Genomic DNA, 22,500 nt, shown 5'->3' on the forward strand with positions numbered 1-22,500 from the left:
CTTTTGCTGCTTCTGTTCCAAAATGGAAGAGAAGCAGAGATGCTCACCGTTTCATGGCATAGTGACCGGCGTCAACATTCCTGATAGAGTTTCCTCCGATGTCTGGGTTGCCATGGCTGCAGTAGTGAGCATCCCTTGTGTTCTGTGTGTATGTGTGTGTGTGTGTGTGTATGTGTGCGTGTGTGAGTGTGCACGTGTGTGCATGTGTGTGTGCGTGCACGTGTGTGTCTGCGTGCATGTGCGCGTGTGCGTGCGCATGAACGTTCACCTGTGAGACAGGAGATGCTAATCAGCTTCGGAGCAGTGTCATTATCATAAAGAGCTGCGTAGCCTTTGCAGCTAGCCCAGGTCTTGACACCACTTAAATATGATAAATTATTACGAAATGTATACAAACCGTTGTTGTGCAGCGGGGAACAAATAACGTTGCTCAGTGGGAGTGAGCGGTTCAAAGAGTCCTTGAGGCCCAATACTAACGTATAATGAAACAACACAAAGTAGATAATTATAACTGAGCCCCGTGGTTGATCTTCACTGCATCCTGTCGTCTTCACGGTGCTCTGTCGTCTGCGTCTCGACTCTGGTCGTCTGAAGACGCCCCATTTGCATCACGGTGATGTTAATAACGCCCCTGCTTCCTATTGGTAGCGTGCGTATGATCAACCGCTGCTCTCAAAGGACACGCGCAGTGCGAACTGTGACTTCTATGTGCACGGTGCACGTAGAAGTAGGTGGTGGTGGCAGTCATACGTGCTGTCTTAGCTGCGTCACGGTCAAGTTCTGTGTCCTTGTGGCGACAGCTCTTCTACTTTCTGTTTGTTTATTTCGAAATAGTTGCGTCTATATCTACGACCGTTTTACCAGTTCCGTGTAACAGCCGTCATCAGCGTGAAACCAGCCGTGTAAATGCCAGGATGTCAGGGGGCGTAATCACCTCATGAAATACTTAATAAGAATGAAATAAAGTTAAAGAATCTTTTGTGTCATCCCTAAAGCCAACGATGTGTGGATGATATTGAATTCGTTTGGCGAATTACAATAGGTTACATGTCAAGAGAGTGAAGGCTTGTCATTCCTTGGCAAAACATGGTAACATTTTGTACCACCAGCGATAAATGGCATGCCAGATCGTGCGAGTAAAAGGCGATGTGCTCCAATAATATACAACACGAGATATTAGTCACCGACCCAGTGGATTTCAGTGTGGGCTTGATGCAATGAAAGAGCTTGTGCTCCAGTAGCTCTACTGTAACACTGCCATGGCCCACGGCGAATTGCACCATGGACAGGGCAGTCACGCAAACCACGGTAGTAGGCCTACGTAGTTTTTAAATATAGGTATTTGAATAAACCACAGTTCTAGTGCTCAGAGGGCTTTCTTAGTCATTCCGTGCACCATTACAAGACAAAGAAACAGACTGCAAATGCATGACTATGCCATCTTCCCCCTACACAATTCCGAAAGAACCAACTGTGGGAGGAGAGGGTGCTGGGTAGCTGGGGACTGGATCATGTGTTCGATGAAAGTCAACATTCAAATCCATCCTACTATTTTAAGATTTATGACGGGGGATACAGATAGGCCTACTGGTGAAACGGCACAGTCCCCCCAGGTATACTGCCACCTAGTGTTGGGAAGAGGTGCCCTGGGGCAGACTCCGGCCCCGCACCTCTTTAGAAGTGTCAAAGTAAGTGAAATGTATGCCTGGGCAACTGCTGCATGTTCAGCCAACCAACACGTCAACAGACAAACGTGGTTTGGAAATGTTAATGTATGCATGTTTTCTCCTTCAAAATACAAACGATTTCGAAACCGTTGGAGAGAAGTTCATGTCAGAACGTTTTACATGTGTCGAACATCCACTGCACTCCGAGAGTGGCACTACAGCTTTCATTTTGCTGTACAAACAGCAACTGTGGTTAACTGCTGTTCGGTAAAATGAATCAGCAAATCAAAGGAAAAGCACATTATTCATTACTTGTCATTATAAGACCTAGCCTAGGATATATTTGTTTTATTTCTATGATCATTCATAGAAACCAAGAAGCAGGAACCCCTTCAATGGAGGCCGGGCCAGATAAACAAAGGACATAGAGAAAGTTGCAATAAAACTGAAGTAAATCCCTCTGATGCCATTTGGCAGATGATTGCTTGATATATATACCCCAGGCTGGATATTAAAAAGCTCAGATGGGCTGTCCAACTGACAACTTAATCCATTTAGGGCAGAGTGAGTGCAGCGCAAGCATGCTCCGGGTGAGCGTACACAAGGCCCTGTCATATGTCAAACAGGCACAACGTGTTTATCTGGGCTCAACGCTTAGGCCTGATTCAAAGTGAAGACCGGAACAGCACCGCGAGAATTAGACGATGTTTCACCATTGGTAACAAGGCAATTTCAGGCAAGACAAGCATAAGGTATTGCTAGGTTTATGAAATGGAAGTTAAGCTAATTCTGAGGCATTGGGGGGGTAGGCGAATGACCTTTAGGAAAATTACTTTTGGGGAAAAGCCGCTCCACCTGGTTATTAATAATGGCATATTGTGTGGTAGCACACATTTGGCTAGGGGGCGGAAAGAAGGTGACTTTCTTTCTGTCTGGTACAACATTCTGTTTAATAAATGTTCATGTTAGCCCAAAACATGAACTGGTTATCAAATGTGTAGTGTTTTCTCTTCCTATGTAGAAACATGACACATGCTCAACCAAGGCAATGCCTATCCCCAGGCTAGCATGAGTCTGACATGATAAAGCAAACACCATTATGCTACTTTTTGTAGAACACACATGCACACACATTCATGGCTTGAACCCACGTGTGTGTGTGTGTGTGTGTGTGTGTGTGTGTGTGTGTGTGTGTGTGTGTGTGTGTGTGTGTGTGTGTGTGTGTGTGTGTGTGTGTGTGTGTGTGTGAGAGTGCGCACGCGTGTGTTTGCATGTGTGTTTTTTTTCCTGTGCGTGTATGTGTGTAGGTTCAGAAGACTGCTCCTATCGCCTGTTTTTTTCTTTTTACTATAGGTTAATATTGCCATCTTGTGGCAAATTCACGTCATTGCACACATGTGCAATGGCAGGTTTAGGTCAAAGGTTAGTGTGCAGAGTTTAGTCACATCTAGCTGAACGGGCAAAAATGTCCGTTGAGTATGAGTATAATATTCATAAGTTTGTATCTACTGTCTACAGGGGGGGGGCTCGATGTTGTGTATCAAATTAGCACTATGTGTTCTTGAAGCTTAACCCTTTCTCGGACGCAGAAATCCAAGTCTACCGCCGGTTCATACAGAGCTCTACCCATCCACACAAATCGTGGCGTTCTATGTATGTGTCCAAGAAGCTTAACTCTCTCTAGGACATGCCTCATATAGCCCAATGAGGACGAGCATGCTTAGTCCTTTTACCAAAATAACATATTGAGAGGATTACATAACAGGGTTCCACTTTTTAATCCAACTGTAACATAGTGTGGTGGCGCATGGCAGGTCACAGATGAGGGGGATAATGATAAGGGGGTGTGCATTCTTTAATGCATCCATGTTTTGGAGATTAAGTTGATTAAATATTTGAGGTTGATTCCCTGTTCGATAAGTAAAAGTAGGCTGTCACTCTTCTGAGAAAGTTTTAACTTTGTAAACAATGACTTGTAGCGCCAACTGCTGCCGAGATAAATGATTAAAATGTATCATAGATAGCAATAATTATAGGTAGATGAATGAAGTTTATGGATTCAATATGAGGACTTTGTGTTGATAAACGCAAATAGGCTGTTAACTCCCTCTTGTAGGCTACTACAGGTACAGTGAACATGATGACTATGATGATCTGCACAATTAACAATTGTGCAGAGTTAGGTCTTGATTTCTCTAGATTATCTACAAGTGCTTGCCAGAAATAGAGAACAATTAATTAAATAGAAGTTAGGGTGCTGATGAGATTCGAACCTTAGCGCTGGCGGTTCGTACGGATCTAATTGGCTAAGGACCGACAGTGCACTCCTACGCTGGCCGCTCTGACGCCCGCTGAGCGCCCGCGTCCCGCCATTTTGAAAGTGTACGCAGGGAGAGGCAGAGGCGGGGAAATAACCCCAAGTAAGTTCAAAGTCCGAGCCGAGCCGTGCGGATTTCAACAGTCAACTCTACACTGGTGACAAAACTGAAAAACTAAAATCCATCCAACGCCTGTCATGTGTGGGAGAGTCGTTCGTTTATCTTCGTGATTCCTCCCCACCGCCGCCGCCGCCGCTCCTCCTCGGTCAGAACCGGCCGACCCGAGTCCGCACCGCTCCGACCCCGGGCCCGACAACCACCGCACCCCCGCTCTGAGTCCCTCGCCATGGCAGGTAAACGCTCCCAGCTCACCGTGGACCTGTATTTGAACACGGTGTTTCTTTATTCCACGACTCCGTGGCTGTGTCTCTGTGAACGTGAACATATGTAGGAGCGTGTGCTGTGGATGCTATCGATGAGCTGCTAGCTGGCGAGGCTAGCCCGGCGAGCTAGGCTAACGATGGTTGTAGTTTGGTTGTTAACACGGCTACTGATTCGGCGTTAGCAGCTCATCTGTCTCAGCTGTTTTAATGCATTCGTTGTTGGCTACAGATGCCAACAGGGTTGTTTTATTGTGGGGCGTTTTGAAGAGCTTTGGGAGTGCCTGTGTGGCCCTGCTTAGGAAGCGTGAGGATTGTGACTGGATGACTGGAGCCACCCTTGGTTGGAGGATGAATCGATGAATCGTTCAATGTATTTTCCTGTTTGGTGTGTGTTGCAGGAGCCGGTGGTGGGTGCAACGATGTCCAGTGGTGCTTCTCTCAAGTCAAGGGAGCGATTGATGACGATGTCGCGGAGGGTAAGTGCATGTGGGGCGTCATGGGTTAGCATGGGGACCTGAGTGCTTACCATGGATGTATTGAATTGTGCTGCTACGAATGGAGAGAATCTTTCCGGAATCCCTGCATATTTCACTGAACACAGTTTTGCAGCATAGGGCCTGACGTCTAGTCCCATGGATGTCTAGTCGTTGACTCAAAGCCCAAAATCAATCAATGGATTTTGACGGGACATGGCGTGTGGTTTGGCATGTCACAGAATTGCCTGCCACTATTTAGCACCGCTACCGTCAGTGAGATTTAACAGTTTGGCATTCTGCCAATATCAAAAGTGTTTCTTCTCACTTTAAATATTGAAAGGCACAACACGAGCGCATTCATACCACGCTCCCGAATGCACATCTGGATGTTTAGATTATTTTTGATGGATTGCATGTTAATTTAAATTCATTATATTCATGCAAAAACATAGATGTGCTCACAGAAAATCAGGGTCACTGAGTCTGAGTTGAGACGACCCAATTGGAGCTTCCACAAGTACTCACACTATTGTAGATGCACCCTCTAAGATCAATACACATACTTCCCATCTCCATCCTTTGTTTAGTCCGACCCTTATATATATTCACTCACTTCATTCAAACTCCCTTTGTTACCCAATATTAATTATAATTGCCCACTGACATTTGTGAAATTGAATTTTATAATATTCATATTTTCCTTAGAGGATCTATTCAATATAGGGTATTTTTATATTGGTTACGCTTAGTATGTTGTTCCTGAGCATATAAGATATATATTTTAGTAAAAAGGGTTGGCAGCAGATATCTCATGCAGACAAACCGGTCCCATGCAATTATATTGTCAGTAGTTGGTGGACTTGCCATTGTAGCTATGTGGCTGTTTACAGTAAGCTTTACCTAAGGATGACCCTAAATGTCGGCTTTGCTGAAGTTTTCCCAAAACAAGACATTTATTAGGCCCGGTTGCACAACTCGGCACCACAGTTTTGTAACCATTTCTTTGGCTTCTAAAAAGTAATTGTGTGGAGTCAAGTTGTAGTAGGCTATGTTTGTTAGCCAAACAATTAGTATTGGTTTATTTTCATGCAGGCATTTGATAAAGGATCTATTGTTCTGTGGGATTGAAAAACAGAGATTTAAATGATGTCCCTGTGGTGTAAATTGCAATTGTAAAGCAAACGTTCATTTAAAAATATCTGAACATTAACTACTTTATCAATTCTCACCTGGCGGGTATTTCTAAAAAGATTTTCCTTTTGACTTGATAAACGATTACAAAGCATTGACTTTCACAGCAAACCATTGCGCCCACAGGCATGACCTTGTATTTGAGCCACCATCGAACAACCAAATGGTTCTAGACACTCCAGGTTGCACAGACCACAAGAGCACAAAAGCCCTGGAGCGGGTCCACGGGTTCAGTGCTAAGATCCCCCTCAAGGATAAGTGCATCGGATACAAAACTGGAAAACCTTTTAATAACTCTGGCTTTTGAGCTCGTGATCTGTGCAAATGTCTTTCCCCTCTTGACTGTTGAGTGTTGTGTGGGACACAACAGCATCCATTGCATCACACATTCACATTCAGGGCATTTATTAGCAGACGCTTTGATCCACGGAGACAATAATTACATTTGTCAGAAGAAAGAGAAGCGACAATATATTGCTGTCGGTACAGTGAGGATGTCTCATCCTTCTCGAGAACCTCGCTCCATTTAAGAGCGAGGTGAACACGCTCTGTGATGTTCTGCCGTACAATAATCCCACTGTACCATATTTAAAGCACAGGATGTTGCCGTAGAGCTAACACAATTCTCTACTGTCTGTCCATGACAGCCGACATCATATCAACTGTTGAGTTCAACCACTCGGGGGAGCTGCTGGCTACCGGGGACAAGGGAGGCCGCGTCGTCATCTTCCAGCAGGAGCCAGAGGTAAGGCCGGTGTGACTCACCGCCCCGCCACCGCTCGTCCCCATCACCGCCGCCGCCGTCGTCTCCTCCGAACCCACGGCGCCGCTCGACCTCACCCGCCATTGCCTCCCGAGTGCTTTGTGTTCACGACGGCTCTCTTGTCTCTCTCTCGTCACGTCGCCGTTGTCCGTAGAGTAAGAACCAGCCCCAGTGCCGCGGCGAGTACAACGTGTACAGCACCTTCCAGAGCCACGAACCCGAGTTCGACTACCTGAAGAGTCTGGAGATCGAGGAGAAGATCAACAAGATCCGATGGCTGCCCCAGAAGAACGCCGCCCAGTTTCTTTTGTCCACAAACGGTTGGTTGAGCAGCGACGCCTCCTATTGTGCAAGATCTACAAAACTGTAGATCTCTTCTTTGGAACCTAATCTCGTCTTGATCTTTTTGTCTTGGCAGACAAAACCATAAAGCTTTGGAAAATCAGCGAGCGGGACAAGCGTCCGGAGGGCTACAACCTGAAGGAGGAGGATGGACGCTACCGAGACCCCAACACCGTCACTACACTACGGGTGTGTGTTGACACGGGGATGATGTACTTGTTAGGACTCGGTTCTCACTCGCACTGTTTACCATTTCACTATTTAGCCGACACTTTAGTCCAGAGCGGCTTACGGTGAATTGAGCCGCATGTCATTAAGGAGCGCATAAGGATGGGACGCGGGACAGTCTTTTAGCTGTAAGCTGTCTACCCACTCCACTATCCTGCCCCTAAATCCATGCATTGTTCATCTGAAACGCTTTCTCCTGCCTGCCAGTAATGCGGTTGTGTCTGTATCCTGTTGGTTTTCCTCTACCAACAGCCCTATAATCGAACCGGGCGTGATGTTTGCGTTGCTTCCTCGACCCACGCACACCTCGTGGTATGTTTTTTTAAATTCTTTACGACTGTTAATTACTGTGTCAACGCCCCGCTTCCCTCCAGGTGCCCGTGTTCCGTCCCATGGACCTGATGGTTGAGGCCAGCCCTCGGCGCGTGTTTGCCAACGCTCACACGTACCACATCAACTCCATCTCTGTGAACAGCGACTGTGAGACGTACCTGTCTGCGGACGACCTCAGGATTAACCTGTGGAATCTGGAGATCACCGACCGCAGCTTCAGTATCCTCTTTTTGCGATCAATTGGGTTTAATCTCTCACCTCTGCTTCTGGAAGCTTAGACCTTTTGGCGAGACACACACTGTGAAATGAAGTGTTTTGTGCGGCATGTGGCTCAGGAGGAAGAGCGGGTCGGCTGGTAACCAGAAGGTTGCTTGTTCGATTTAGAGTGTCGAGTCGTCCCTGAGCAAGACGCCTCACCCTGACTGCTCCCGACGCGCTGGCTGTCGCCTTGCATCGTTGACACCGCCGTCGGTGTGTGAATGTGTGCATGAATGGGTGCGTGTAACGCAATTTTGTAAAGCGCATTTGAGTGGTCAATGGTTAGAAAAGCGCTGTGTTGTGAATGCAGTCCGTTGACCATTTTGGAGTCCTTCACCCGGACCCCTTCAGACATCGTTGACATAAAGCCCACCAACATGGAGGAGCTGACGGAGGTGATCACCGCCGCAGAGTTCCACCCCAACCAGTGCAACACCTTCGTCTACAGCAGCAGCAAGGGCACCATCAGGCTGTGTGACATGAGGGCCTCAGCCCTCTGCGACCAGCACTCCAAGAGTAGGTGTTCCTGCTTTACATGGACATTGAGGGGGGTTTTACAGACGTTTTTATCCAAGGCCCAATCCCATTTCTACCCCTTACCCCTTCCCTTTACCCCTCCCCCTTGTTTTGTTCAAAGATGAACAATAAAGCGCTGTCGGTACAGGAAGGATGTTCATAGAACCAAGTGCCATGCACTAACAATTGTTAGGTTAAGCCATTTCCTGTGTTTAACAAAGACGGCTAAGGTAACACGCTAGGTACTGTTTTTAAGTTCCAGGACGTACAACAGACAATAAGTGCGTACATTAAGTGCCAGGCTGTACGCTTTGCCTTGGTGAGAAATCTGCATGTCCTTTAACTCATGGTCGTGTACCGCTGATGAATTTAATCTTAATTGATAAAAACAAAAGTGGAACATGTCCGAACGTCTTTGTCCGTCATATTCTAAGTGACTAAATTAACGTTTCCTTCTTCTGTTCAGTGTTCGAAGAGCCAGAGGATCCAAACAACCGCTCCTTCTTCTCCGAGATCATCTCGTCGATCTCCGACGTCAAGTTCAGCCACAGCGGGCGCTACATGATGACCCGTGACTACCTGTCCGTAAAGATATGGGACCTCAACATGGAGACCAGGCCAGTGGAGACGTATCAGGTGTGCATCCATGTCTAATAACAAGGCACTTCTTTCTGTACTTCACAATATCTAAATCCTTCCATGGGCCCTGTGCAAGTTATGAGACTGTTTCTCACCAAATAATGGATGAGGCTCCGCTGTAAAGCTGTTAACTTTGCTGCCATTTTGCTCCATCAGGTGCATGAATATCTCAGGAGTAAGCTGTGCTCCCTCTATGAGAACGACTGCATCTTTGATAAGTTTGAGTGCTGCTGGAACGGGAATGACAGGTGAGCCGCTGTGTGTGTGTGTGTGTGTGTGTGTTATTATGTGTCGCTGTTCATCAACACACACCCGTCTGTTCAGTGCCGTTGTCTAGCCGAGGCCTGTACAGGAATTTATATTGCACACGTTTTGTTTCGGTTGGTGGCTGGGATGAAAAATGTATTCCATTATGCACACTGTTAGAAGGTTTCAAGGGAGGTTTGCGGACATAAAGAAAACATTGTGAATGGAATATAAAAGGTAAATGACCCAACGACAATGCAGAGAGTGAGACATTGATATTATAAGCATTCATGTCTTTAGTGGTTGTTGTTGGCCTTTTTAAAAAGCAAGCCTCTGAAGAATAAGTGTTTATTGTCCATATTATTAAATAATATGTTGACCTTTTCTAAACAGATTGAATCTTACACAAGTCATACTTCATTTCATAGCTCTTCAAATCGGTAACCTTTATCTAAAAGGTCATCAAATGCTTGTAAGCACACAGTCTAATACTGTCACGGCAATGAATGACATGTGGCTACACTGCACACCAAATCTAACACCTTTTGGCCTTTTTCTTTTGTATTTGCCTTTTTATTGTATTCCTACACGCACAATAGCGCCTGTGTGAGAGATGAAATCATTTCAAATGACAGATTTATTTATGTGCATAATATTATATTACAATTCGCTGTTCACTCGTCGGGTGAGCCGGTCTAGGTCCGCAGTGCAATTTCATCAAAACGTTGCACAATGCCAAACCTATTCGCTTTGTGATAATTGGAAGCCATCTCTTACTAAAGAAGCGAAAAAACGTTTAGTCTACATTGAAGCTCTGCCTTAAACATCAGACTCTGACCGATGAGTGGATCTGAAAGCCACTGGCGTCCACGCAGCAGTCCTATATCATATTGTCGTTTTGCTTTTTGCCTTATTAAGATGGCTGTAGAAAGGAAAAGCGATCAGTCGATAAACACGATACTGCAGCAGTGGTCTCTGCCAGGTCCAATTCAGCCGGGGAAAGAGACGCTGCCAAAACGGGCCTTTTTCTGGGCCAGGTACAAGACGTCTAATCTGATTGGTCAGAAAGGTTCAAGAATTCTAATCTGATTGGTCACAAATGTAGAGAAATCGAATCTTATTGGTCACAGAGGTGAACGTGAATAACTTGACCTCCCACTACTTTAAATGCCAACAGAAAAATGTTGGCATCCCAGTTCACTTGATTAAGTCTTTTTAATTAGCTTACTATATCAGATTGGCTTTATTTAGGATAGTTTTCTGGGATGCGTTCCCTGCTCATATTTTTCAGAACATTTTCAAATTGTACATTTTAATTGCACTATGAAGGTAAGGCAACAAGGAGGCAATTCCCTAGCGGTATAGATAATCAGCAAGCCAAATACTCCTCCCCTCTCCTTCTGCTGCTTTGGAACGGGGAAGACAGCCTGTTTGCACAGAGCGCTTATGTTGAGGAATGGAGAGAGGAGTTTGACGCAGATTCCTCTGGGTCGACGGCGGTTGCTTGATTTTGTTAGTGGTGACCGTCGATCAACAACCGGACGGACGATGATTAGAATAAATCTGTACTGCCCCCACAGTGGACCTTTCTTTGTGAGAAGGGTGTGGACGTGCATTGCTTCCACGATCAATGTCTATCTAACCGGGACCCCACTAAAATATTTAAACACAAATTCATATTTTGTGCAATAGGCAGATTTATAATTAGATTACATTAATTGTGATGCATCTGTGCTGAAAATCCTGATCTCCCTCCTAACAGGAATGGAATTTGCATTCAAAGGGACAATGAAATAAAAAATATTAAAATTAAAATAATAATGTACATGTGTATAATATTGTGGAAGAAAAACATTGTAATATATTTTATTTGCAATCCCCGTCATTGAATGATTTATGACTTTAGAACCATTGTAGGGTTGCATGTCGGGGGGGCCTCACATGAACCCTCCTAATCTAGTCCTGTCATTATCGACTGGCGACAGAGCCTCCGTGCCACTAGTTGGGCGGTTTCCCTCCCAGGCGATGGCACGCGTCCAGCCAAGTGCACCGGCGCCTCTCCTCTGTATGCGCTTGTCCCCCCACAACCCTCATCAGCGCTCTCCCTTGCTCCTCCCACAGTGTTGTGATGACGGGCTCCTACAACAACTTCTTCCGGATGTTCGACCGGGGCTACCGGCAGGACGTGACCCTGGAGGCGTCGCGGGAGAACAGCAAGCCGCGCTCCGTGCTGAAGCCGCGCAAGGTGTGCACAGGTGGGAAGCGCAAAAAGGATGAGATCAGTGTAGATAGTTTGGACTTTAACAAGAAGATCCTTCACACGGCTTGGCATCCCCTCGACAACATCATCGCCGTGGCCACCACCAATAATCTCTACATATTCCAGGACAAACTGAACTAGTGTTCCATGAACCCCTCCAGCTCCCAGTTTCTGCTTAGCCCCCCCCCACCAACCCACATCCCATCCCCAGCACTCATATACTCACCGAGACAATGTGATCCGTCTTTGATGGCTTTCTCGGGCTGCATCCCCTGGTCTGGTCTCTGTGATCTGCCCCCCCCAGCTGATATTTTTGGATTTGCATATGTATAAGCCCGGTGCGCCCTGTGAATGGTGCAATCTCTTTCTTGCTGCCGTGCAATAGCCTCCATTGGGGCCAGCACAGGTGCATTTCCAAAGCGCAACCAATATCTGCATGTGCAGAGCTCTTGGGTGCTGGGTCCAGACTCTGGGGATCCGGCCTGGGGGGGAATCCCCTGTTAGGAGCACACCACAACCCTTGCCCACCACCGCAGTTCATTTCCACTACATCCCAGCCCAAAGGGGAATGATGACGATTGTGTACAGTTATTTGGCTAGGTCAATATTACTTTTTATTTGGTGCCATCATGACATTTTTTGTATGTCGTAGATACCAAGTTTAGATTTTATTTTGCAACGTTAGCGCTTTTTTCTTTTTGTTTTTTTTTCTTTTTCTTTCGTCATGTGTTTTTGATATTTTCGTCTCACACTTCTATTTGTTTCGGGCCTAGAACACTGGAAAGTATAATCAGTCAACACTCCATATTGTCCCTGATTCATTAAGTCCAGTGGCCGCGTTAGGGAACCCCACTACCCCAATATGTACAGCGCACTACCATTCAACAACGGCGCCACAGGACGGGGTGGAGGCCTGGGAGAAGGATGACTAGCCATCCGGTTGATGGCTGCTCTTTAAACGTTTGAGGTTATGTCTGATACACGCGGTCCCTGTGGTACACGGGCTGCTGGGGTCCCGCAGGCACTCCCAGGGGGACCCCATTGTGACGTTTACCCTCACACTTTGGTGGACGGCCATGACACCCTCAGGACTAAGTCTGTTGTACACGGTCACTGTAGAAGGTCTTAAAGTGGCTTATTTCTGTGTTTGCGTGGCGGGTTAGGTTGCCAACATCTCTACATAGCCTGTCATGGTGTCGCCGAATAGGTGGTTTACTTTCATGATTATTATTTTTTTTTTCTTTGTGCGAGTTTATGATTTTGTACTGTACCAGAGAAAAGTCACCATAGCCGGTTTATTTTTGTATACAAATTAAGGTAATAGGCTTACGGTCTAATCACTGTAGTTTTAAGGCGGTATGTTCTGGAAATATTTGTATGTGGAAGGACATTTGCTTTACAAGATGATCACTTGTGACATTGGAGAGTTTTGTTCGTCCTGCAGGCGATTGGTTGACACCTAAACAATGTGTAATGAAATAAAAAGGGAGTCTGTTTGTTATATTGGATGCACAAACAAAATTAACATACTGTGTCCGTACAGCCGTGGTCATACGCACCAAATTACTTATTTTGAATTTGGCTTACTGTAATTCAGATTTTGTGGAAACTATTTGGGATGCCTTTGAGTTCAAATTAATTTGGATCTTAACTTAAAGTTTGATTCGTGTGCCATTTTGTTTCTGGATTGGAGAAAAATGCTTGCTGAAAAAGGAATAATAATAATAAAATATAGGCTTTTCTTGGCCTAAACAGGAATGTCCCTCTTATCTACCATATATCCAACCAGATTTCTCTCAAAAACCAGTGGGCCTAATTTGCTTGTTTTTGCCACATCCTCACAACTGAATGGATGATTCAGTCAAACTATGGCTCCAGCTGTTCCAAGTCACTTGGGTAAATCCTGAGGTATCTTTTCCTTATGGGTGATTATAGTGTACCATGTATTTGGCTATTCTAATATCAATGTGCTTTGTCTTTATTTCCACCCATAAGAAATGCCAACAATTAGCCATGCTCACTTTTATGTAATCCATAAGATGATTCTCTACACCAGGGCCTGTCTTCTGGGAGATGTGCTCCAATCATGGATGTCATCAGTCTTCAAACGTCTTCTGAAGACTTTCACATGCAACACGAGAACAGACTCGTCCATTTCATCTCATTCCATTTTCCACACACTGCTTGGGAATCGTATAGCCTGGCAAGTGTTTATTTTTCAATGGTCACTGGGTGAGATGGTCACTGAAAATCCGTCATTGAAATGTTTCAATTTGTTTACGGCGTTTGAATTGGATAACGACTGCAATGTGATTTTTTTTTTTCGGGGGGGGGGGGGGGGGGGGGGGGGTGGTACTCACTAGATTGGCATTCACATGAAGAGTCATCGTTTTCATAAACACAGTGTTGCTAAAATAAAACATGTCTCCACCAAATTATACAAGTTTTCGGTTTGGCACGCTTTTTCCAAATTGACTAATTAAAAGGCAAGCATGTAGATGCAAGGAAATTGTCCAACCTCATGATGGAACGGTTAGCACTGTATCTAATCAATTGTTGCTAGAAATATGGTTTCCCCCACCGTCACATTCAGTATTTGGTCTTCATTATTTGGCCATTCTTATGCAAGGTTTTGATGGAAGGTCTTGACCAAGTGTAATGCAGAGGGACCCTATTGCCTTTCTCAGAGCAATGACCACTAGATAATCAAATGGTTATTTCTTGACCTTTCTGGCAGACAGGAGACTACTCAGGGGATATCGTTGCTGCTGACCGGTCGAAACCATGTCTCTTTAATATGTGAATTTTTTTCAGGGGTTTAGAAAAACTGCCTTATTTTCAGTTTGGGGATGCATTCTTGAAATTGATTTTAAATGGGGTTTGTGAGCACTGGACTGAGGCAACTTATATATACCAATAGAGGACCACACAACCTCCATTTTAAGCAAGATTAAACAAGAAAAAAAATCCTGATTGGATTTGTGATGTTTTACCATGGCAGCATAATATTAGTGTATAATGTATGAGTCAACAACAGAATGCACTTTTATTTGTGAGGATTTAATTGATTTGTACGTTTGGCTCAAGGGGCTCGCTAATAAAAGATTTAAAGGTATTTGGTGATGTGTTTAAAAACAAGATCTAAACAAAAATGTTCAGATGTATAGCTCTGTCTGTTAAACGAAATAAAGTTAGAGGGAATGAAATATTCCCAGATATGAATTCCGAATAATATCTTTTCTAACACCAAAATGATCATCAGTTTACATTGGACCTCTTTAGCCTGTAACTAAAGTGGATTACATTTTGAAATGCATTTCTCTATGGATTATTGTATTCCTTGTACAATGGTTCATTCAGTCCGTTCCAGAACTTACATTATACATTCATCACACACCAAACTGGTCATCCCAGCCAGGATGCTGCTGACTGGTTAGTATGATAATCCTGTGATCTTATGAATAAATAAATGTATTGATTGCTCTTCCGTGAACTTCAGACCACTGCACAAATGTGGCCATCTAAATGCAGACTGTTTTATATAAATGTAAATTGAACAGCAGCCAAAGTCCAGGGGTTGTTCTGCGCATGCGTACAGTCCGAGTAGGAGAGAAGCTAAACATTGGTAGTCAACATGTCTACCGCTGCTGCTCAACAAAACAATAACGGAGAGCCGGGACTGCAAGGTAGGTGCCCGCGACCGCCTTTTGACACCCGAGGGGGCGAACCATCACTCCTGTATATTTCATGAAGGGAGGGTACTCGCGACGACCACATTTAAGAGAGATATCGAGAAAAAGTTCGATCGGGAATGGAATTTCTTCTTCTGGGCGGGGTGGGCTGTGACGTGACTAAACGTTGCGTCGAACTGACCAATGGCGGGCTTGATGTCTGGGGTCTCAACCACCCAGAGAAGAGAAGCTGTAATGGGCGGGCTCTAGCCGAAAATAAAAACAACTTTGGGACAATAGATGAGCGCAATTTCGTTTGAAATGGCGTTATATGTATAAGTTGTATAGCGTTTGCTAAAACATTTCCGCTTATTTAGTGAATTGTTATTCATCTCCTAAAACATGCAAGAAATTGCATTTCAGAAATGTTTCTAGTACCATTTCGTGGGTCATTTATGTACATGCATCATTCGGGATGCGCCATATTTTACGCTGCGGATGCAGAACTGTGACTAAACGTTTTCCTAAAGAATAAGTCCACTTTGTAACGTCCAAGGAGGTATTCCTTCCTGGACTTTTAGTTGTTTCTTTATTTCGGGGCCGTCCACGCCACGGGTCCTTGCTGGGGCGACGAAATGCATGGCCTATGAGTTATGCAATAACACAAACCTGGACCACTCGTGTTTTAGTTGTGTGTGTGTGTGACACCACTCGGTCGTATCTTTTGGGTGGGCTTTGGGTTTTAACTGACTCATTGAAAACTCCCATCGGCGCTGCCAAGGCTGGTGGCGTCCAAAGATTATGCAACCCAATTTCCTGCTAAAGGAAGCAGGCTGTGTGTAGGGCAGTAGCACAAATGTTTGTTCATGAAGTCGTGAGAAAATAATGGCAGGGTTCGTACTCTTATATCCAGAAATATGCCATTATGCTTGTTCAAGATTTTGACTTATTGGTTGATCGAAACCCGATCAACAAATATGCCACCAATACAAATTGTTCATGTCAATAGTAACTAGTTCTATACTTTATAAACAGCATCGTCACTACAGATTTCTAACCTTACCATTTTTTTCCCTTAACGGTTAAAACCTTGATATGTGGTAAGTTTAAGTGTCTCACCATGTTATATGTCTGTATTAGTTCAATGACAATCAAGTTAAACCAACAATAACAATGTCTCTTGGCCTCTAACATTGACCCATAAACATTGATACCAGTGTACTTGCGCAACCACTCTACGGTACTTTCTTGCTTTCCACAGTTTCTTGGGTAGAACTGGAAATCAATGGCAACACAGAGGCACAACCCCCTCCTTCAGTAGCCCCCGCCCCTGAGCCACTGAATGGGAACGCCGGGGAGTCCGTCATGGGGGTGCTTCCGGAAGAGCTGGAGGAGAGCTTGGTAGGAGGCTTGGAGCATGTGCCCTCCTCCTCCTCCATCCACAATGGAGACATGGAGAAGATACTACTGGATGCACAGCATGAGTCGAGCCAGAGCAGCTCCTCCTGTAACAGGTAGGGTGACTGGCGTTGTACATGGGGGGAGGGGGGTGGTAAGGAGTTTGGTCTTCTTAATTATTAAGTGTCGCATCAGTCCGCACAGGCCGCCCAGCCCGGACCACGACCAGGACGAGGGTCAGATCACCTTCGATGTGGACATGTCCAGCACAAGGGGAAGCCAGGTAAACTAGAGACACCAGCGCTGCTGCCTCAAACCACCTGGGACAAGGGAGGGTTGTTGTGTTTTGTGCTTGGGTGTTGGGGTTGTGTGACGGTCGTTTGAATGAAGCCATGCGTGTTTTTTGAGCGTTTCACGTTGCAGATCGTTGTGTTTTATACTTTTGCAGTCTGAGGAGGAGGAGGAGGAGGCGGACGCAGAGAAGGATAGGGAGGAAGATATCCTGATGAACACGGGTGACGACTGGGTGAATGACTGGTCGAGTAGACCTGAAAACATCCCTCCAAAGTAAGGGCCCTTCCATTGGTCTATTGATCAATTATAATCAACAAAAAAGCTGCAAATTACAGTTTCAAATGGGTGTTTAATTTGAGTTGTTAGGTTTGTTTCGTGGTTTATTTTACTGCGTTCTAGAAGAGATATAACTGAGCGGTTGTTTATCCTCAGGGAGTTTCACTTCAAGCATCCTCGGCGTTCAGGCTCCCTCAGTATGAGGAAGAGCGGCGTGATGAAGAAAGGGGGCGTGTTCTCCGTGGAATTTCTCAAAGTCTTCATCCCTTCCCTGCTCCTCTCACACATCATCGCTATCGGCCTTGGGTCAGTCACAGATGCCAAAGATGCAGTAGCAATCAATTGATGTATTTTCCTTCTTTCAATTTCTCTGAATTCATCAATTGAATCTGTTTATTACTCTCAGGGTCTATATCGGGAAGAGAATCGCCACATCGCCGTCAAGCTCTTACTGAGTAAAAGCGAAAGCAGTGCCTGGATGTTGAAGAAATCCCACAGTCTACGAATCGTTTAAACATCCTCTTCTGATGTTCTTTGTATCCTGTCTTGGTCAACCTTTAGTGTGCTCCTGTAGTGCTCTGCCTACACACATTGAGTTGTGACTGCTTCTAGGTTTAGTAGGATAAATCACATTGTGTAGTTCCACTGTCTCAAACTTTTATATAGGGCAGAATGCTATAAGGAGGTGAAATCCCTCCGAAACCGAATCAATATTATTGTTTTCTTGCGCTGAGCTAAAAAACTAAAATAGTGATTATTTGATGATGGAGGTCAATAAAGGGGCATGGAATTTCTACAGATTTTGTCAATGATTTTGACAAAAATATTTGTAATTATGTATTCCTGAGTCAATGTTTTGCACGAGTTCAGCTGCATCTAACTTGCTGTTTTGGAACAATGTAAATGTGTGATATTAATGAATAAATAAGATGCGAAAATAAGTTTGACAGACCATTTGAAAGGCCATTCAACCTTTTGCAGCATACATCTATTGCATTAACCCATAATATAATATGTTTGGGTGCCAAATAGGTATATCACCTCTGCACATCGGTGATAGACTTTGAAATTGTCTTACATGTTAAAGTATTGAAGTAGATGTGAAAGTAATTAAAGCTGTGATCTTTTCAATTTAATACACACCTTGTGACTTAACTTATATGAATTGTTTAGCTTATAAATTGTTGCAGTTTGAGTTATAATTAACTTTTCTCTTCTATGTATAGTTTAACAAATGTTTGCTAATTGCTAAACCGGTCTTGAAGGGGTGTTTTTTTCTGTGCTAAAAAAAAGAGTTGTAATCGGATAGAATTACCATTCCTTTGATATTACACAAATTAAATGTCTTGTTTTTGTATGTTATAAATTAGAGAAAAGGGTTGGAAAACCAAAAGCTTTTTTTCTTTAATCACAGCTTTTGTAAATCGTAGCCATGCAAATGTATTCACTTATAATTGCAGGTACGGAAGAGAAGGACTAATCACAAACTAATAATTTGCATGTCTCTTTATAATAGACACTAGCTTGTTTTTGTTCAACATTTAACCTTTTCTTTAGGCATGTCATGTTAGTAGCCTTATTTTACATAGAGTCCAAGCACATTGTCATATGGAGGGCAGGGCCCTCACAAAGGTCATCTATTATTCTAGCAGTGACAGAAATAGATGGCTGACGATGAGAGATGTGTTACAATTGTACATATATTGTGGTCATAACAAAATTACAAAACAAAAATAAAAGTCTTATTCCTCGTCGTTCCAGTTTTATTATCGTACACACATGATTGAATGCCTATTTAATTGAGAGTTCATTAGTAATAGCTAGACTTGAAAAATACATCAGACATTTTGGTGACACTTCACAATTGTGAGGGGAACCACAAGTGTTACCAAAATGTCTGATGACATTTTTATTTGAATCACTTCAATCGCATGGGTTCTAGACTACAAGATCCACTGGCAGTTGATTAGACAAGTGCAAAAAAATATATGTCATTGTCAAATGAGAAGATCAAAGAAGGCCTCTATCGAAGGGCGGGGCACTGCGCATGCGCGGTTCGCCTTCGTAGCTCTCGCTATCTGCTGCCTGCACAGTCTTCTGGGACCCGTCCCCATAAATCCCCCGAAATAGCGTTTTCTAAAGCTTTAGACCAGCTCACGTTGGCGTCGCATTCGACCAATAGCATCTCCACGTCTGAAAGCTACCGTTACCAGAAGTATTCCCCCGGGGCGTCGTCTGGTGAGCACCCAGAGCATCCACTCCTTCCATCGGTAGCTAACGCCTCCCGGACGCGCTAGTCCGTGTTACCAAGTGTGGGGAAAATACAGCCGCATCCGAGGGGTCGTCAAGATGTCGGGGTACCAGGGCAAGAAAAACATCCCGAGAATCACGGTAAACTACTGGTTTTATTGTCATTTTTCTTGGTGAACACGCTGGGGTTGGGCCACATGAACATGACCACCATAGCCATTACATGGCCACCCGACGGATTAGCCCGCTAGCCGCCGCTGCTAAGCCCTTCTATCCGTGCATCGACCGCCGCTAGCCGCTAGCCACAGCCCCCCGCCGCCGACAGTCGGCCGTCCATCTGACAGCAATGACACCTTATATAATGAGTTGGGTGTGGCGAAGTGGCAGCCTGGCCACTGTGCCTGAAGTAAACATTGGTGATGTAGTTAGGTGCAACATTTGCACCATTCGTTTTCCCTGCCTGTGTCTTCACCGTGGGGTGACGGCAGTAAGCTGGCACCTGCAGCGTTGGCTGGTTGGGTGTAGCTGCAAGATGACGACCAAACAGCCCCATATGCTCATTCTTAACGTTTCAATTCTTGCGCTTGCAACTGTGCACCATCCACAGTGGTGTTCGTTCGTAAAACGGATGCATTTCCAGATAATGCCATGGCTGCAAAAGGAGTGCTTTAGGCCATATTCTCCGAGCAAATCGGATGTATATTAAATGCAATTGTTTTTGCACCCATTGTTTTTCAACTCATACGTCAATGGGCCATCCGACTATATCGAAAATAGCATCCCTGCCAATAGAAGTTAAAGCCCTTCTGCGAACTAGGTCACTGGAAAATATCCATCCCAGAGCTGGTTGCTGTTCGCTGTGGTCATGCAGCTTTAATAGCAGGGGCTGTAATACTATGAATATTTAAAGCATAACTCCAACTTAAGTTAACCATTGAAAGGAAAAGGGAATACTAAGGTCCACAGTTCCAGACTGGCTGGTGGATGGCAGTTTCATCTCCCACACAAGTGTATACTGTAGTAACATCAGCTGTAGCCACTGGTCCCGGGTATAATATGGAGGTGGTTCTACCTGGGCTGCAGCCTCAGGGTACCCTTAAGACAGGGTAGAGTACTTGGCTTGGAGACATGATGGAGCACTCAGCCCATCTGGAGAAACACCACCGGCACCTACTATTAGGTCTTGCCTTGTCGATCTCTATGCAGAATGTAGTTTGCTGCCTAAATCCCTCAATAACAAACCCAACCCACATACTTGTGTTGCAAAGTCATGGCTTGTCGCACTTTTTATGGCTAACCTATTGGTTCTCTAAAATCCTTGTTGAAGAAGTGGATGTACAGTCATTGCTCCATGTCCATGACAGAAGTTCGAATTTGATTAAATTTGATGATTAAAAATGCATTGCATTAATAGCATGAACTGAAGTGGTATTTTCAATCCAGTGCATCTTATCTGCCATTTGCAAAGGGGGGAAAAAAAGCCATCAGCCCAAACAATGTTTCCTGGGTCACTGAGGTTAGGAATCGAGATGGTTCCTATGACCCACTTAAACCACTAATGGTCTGATGGATCAGTCGATACAACCTGGTTACGGGGCCTAATGTAGTCCTTCTCTCCCCTCCATCAGGGCCACCGCTAGCATGTTCCTCCCAGCGGGCTTTGGTTCGAATTAGGCCTCGTTTTGTTTCATCAACCCTCTCTCCACAGACCTCATGGATTGCGTTGCACCCGTTGTTCTCCCTCCCATCAATTCGGATCAAAGTAGTTTGTGATGCTCATGAAGGATTGTCGGTTAGTCTGGGAATGCACCCTTTCCTGGTTTCCCCTGGCAACCACGTTTTGGCCGGTGGCTTCTTGTATCCATTAGAGGAGAGGTTTGGCCACCGTGTTGCACCTGGGGCCCATACCCTGGGAGGGATGGCAACCCCCCAGGGGTCAAAGAATGAACACCTGCCTCCAGGCAATGATGGATACATTTAACAATTGCTTGTTTTCTAAAAGTTCATTTTTGGACCATGGTTAGGGACTTGTTATTCACTTGACTTCATACAAATCAAACCGATAAACAAGCTCATCGTGTTTACAATACGACATGCTGAATATGTAAAGGATGTATTGTACTGCATCATTCGCTTCTCCTCTGTCTGTTCTAAAATAGCCTGTTCCTTCCTTGTGGTGACTCTCCCTGCTCTGGGGCCGATGGCTCATCATGTCTTGCTGCCATCCACTGGTTCATATTCCTCCACAGTGACCGAACGAGTGCGAACCAACAAGACATTTGAAATGAGGCACTAGTTGGAGGTGAATATTCGTGGACAACACTGATTTCTGTTCCTATCTTTTAGAGCGATCGTCTTCTCGTGAAAGGAGCCAAGATTGTCAACGATGACCAGTCTTTCATGGCAGACATTTATATGGAGGATGGAGTCATCAAGTGAGTTTAATCGCTTGTCAAAAACCCCATTTAAACATTGCTTTGCATGAGCTAAAGTCATTATAATATGCATATGCAATTTTCATATCCTAATTCATTATATCTTTGGCCCATGCATATTCTAATGTTAATACTCAATATATATGCTATTTGAATGGATGACCGAACGGTTGAACTGGTACATTTAATGTCCACATTAGTTTTGCATGAGAAAGTGTGATGAATCGCACTCAAGAAACACGGCATGGTCTTGGAATAGTATAGAAAACTATTTTATAAATAGTCACCAATGATCAATTGTATTTCATTCCACTATGAATCATCTGGAATTGTTTTCTTTCTCAGGCAGCTCGGAGAAAACCTGATTGTTCCCGGGGGGGTGAAGATCATCGAGGCCCACGGGAAGATGGTCATGCCTGGGGGCATCGATGTGCACACGCGCTTCCAGATGCCGGACCGAGGCATGGTCTCCGCGGACGACTTCTACCAGGGCACCCGCGCTGCCCTGGCTGGGGGAACCACCATGATCGGTACGTATCCCACAGCCTCCGCCACC

At 44.8% G+C, this 22,500-nt stretch overlaps 3 protein-coding genes across 4 annotated transcripts in view; all 3 read left to right on the forward strand.

The window, feature by feature from the left end:
* Nucleotides 1-4,007: 4,007 nt before the first annotated feature.
* Nucleotides 4,008-14,842, forward strand: ppp2r2aa (protein phosphatase 2, regulatory subunit B, alpha a). The gene is made up of 10 exons (XM_060066100.1): nt 4,008-4,338; nt 4,767-4,844; nt 6,683-6,780; nt 6,953-7,118; nt 7,217-7,329; nt 7,743-7,920; nt 8,311-8,475; nt 8,942-9,111; nt 9,271-9,362; nt 11,482-14,842. The coding sequence occupies exons 1-10, from the start codon at nt 4,332-4,334 to the stop codon at nt 11,759-11,761; spliced, it is 1,347 nt and encodes a 448-aa protein (XP_059922083.1). The 5' UTR covers nt 4,008-4,331; the 3' UTR covers nt 11,762-14,842.
* A 327-nt stretch (nt 14,843-15,169) lies between these two features.
* On the forward strand, nt 15,170-19,010 carry bnip3la (BCL2 interacting protein 3 like a). 2 transcript variants are annotated; one of them, XM_060066103.1, is made up of 6 exons: nt 15,170-15,306; nt 16,553-16,805; nt 16,885-16,972; nt 17,138-17,256; nt 17,416-17,565; nt 17,666-19,010. In XM_060066103.1, the coding sequence occupies exons 1-6, from the start codon at nt 15,255-15,257 to the stop codon at nt 17,712-17,714; spliced, it is 711 nt and encodes a 236-aa protein (XP_059922086.1). In that variant the 5' UTR covers nt 15,170-15,254; the 3' UTR covers nt 17,715-19,010. The 2 variants fall into 2 exon arrangements, with proteins under 2 accessions (XP_059922086.1, XP_059922087.1); XM_060066104.1 differs by having other exon boundaries at nt 15,201-15,306; nt 16,565-16,805.
* Nucleotides 19,011-19,293: 283 nt separating this feature from the next.
* dpysl2a (dihydropyrimidinase like 2a) overlaps nt 19,294-22,500 on the forward strand; it is a 13,200-nt gene continuing 9,993 nt past the window's right edge. Inside the window, exons 1-3 of the mRNA XM_060066096.1 lie at nt 19,294-19,650; nt 21,856-21,944; nt 22,290-22,474. Coding sequence (XP_059922079.1) covers nt 19,609-19,650; nt 21,856-21,944; nt 22,290-22,474 — 316 coding nt within the window. The 5' untranslated portion in view covers nt 19,294-19,608. The remainder of the gene's footprint in view (nt 19,651-21,855; nt 21,945-22,289; nt 22,475-22,500) is intronic.

This window comes from Gadus macrocephalus, chromosome 11, assembly GCF_031168955.1.
Source record: "Gadus macrocephalus chromosome 11, ASM3116895v1".
Taxonomy (NCBI): domain Eukaryota; kingdom Metazoa; phylum Chordata; class Actinopteri; order Gadiformes; family Gadidae; genus Gadus; species Gadus macrocephalus.

Bases quoted from the DNA above. Each gene is read 5' to 3' on its own strand.
- bnip3la (XM_060066103.1), top strand. From the start codon at position 15,255: ATGTCTACCGCTGCTGCTCAACAAAACAATAACGGAGAGCCGGGACTG. The intron at 16,806-16,884 runs GTAGGGTGACTG...GTGTCGCATCAG, and splicing joins AGCAGCTCCTCCTGTAACAG to TCCGCACAGGCCGCCCAGCC. The intron at 17,257-17,415 runs GTAAGGGCCCTT...GTTTATCCTCAG, and splicing joins CCTGAAAACATCCCTCCAAA to GGAGTTTCACTTCAAGCATC.
- ppp2r2aa (XM_060066100.1), top strand. The intron at 7,330-7,742 runs GTGTGTGTTGAC...GCTTCCCTCCAG, and splicing joins ACACCGTCACTACACTACGG to GTGCCCGTGTTCCGTCCCAT. The intron at 8,476-8,941 runs GTAGGTGTTCCT...TCTTCTGTTCAG, and splicing joins CTGCGACCAGCACTCCAAGA to TGTTCGAAGAGCCAGAGGAT.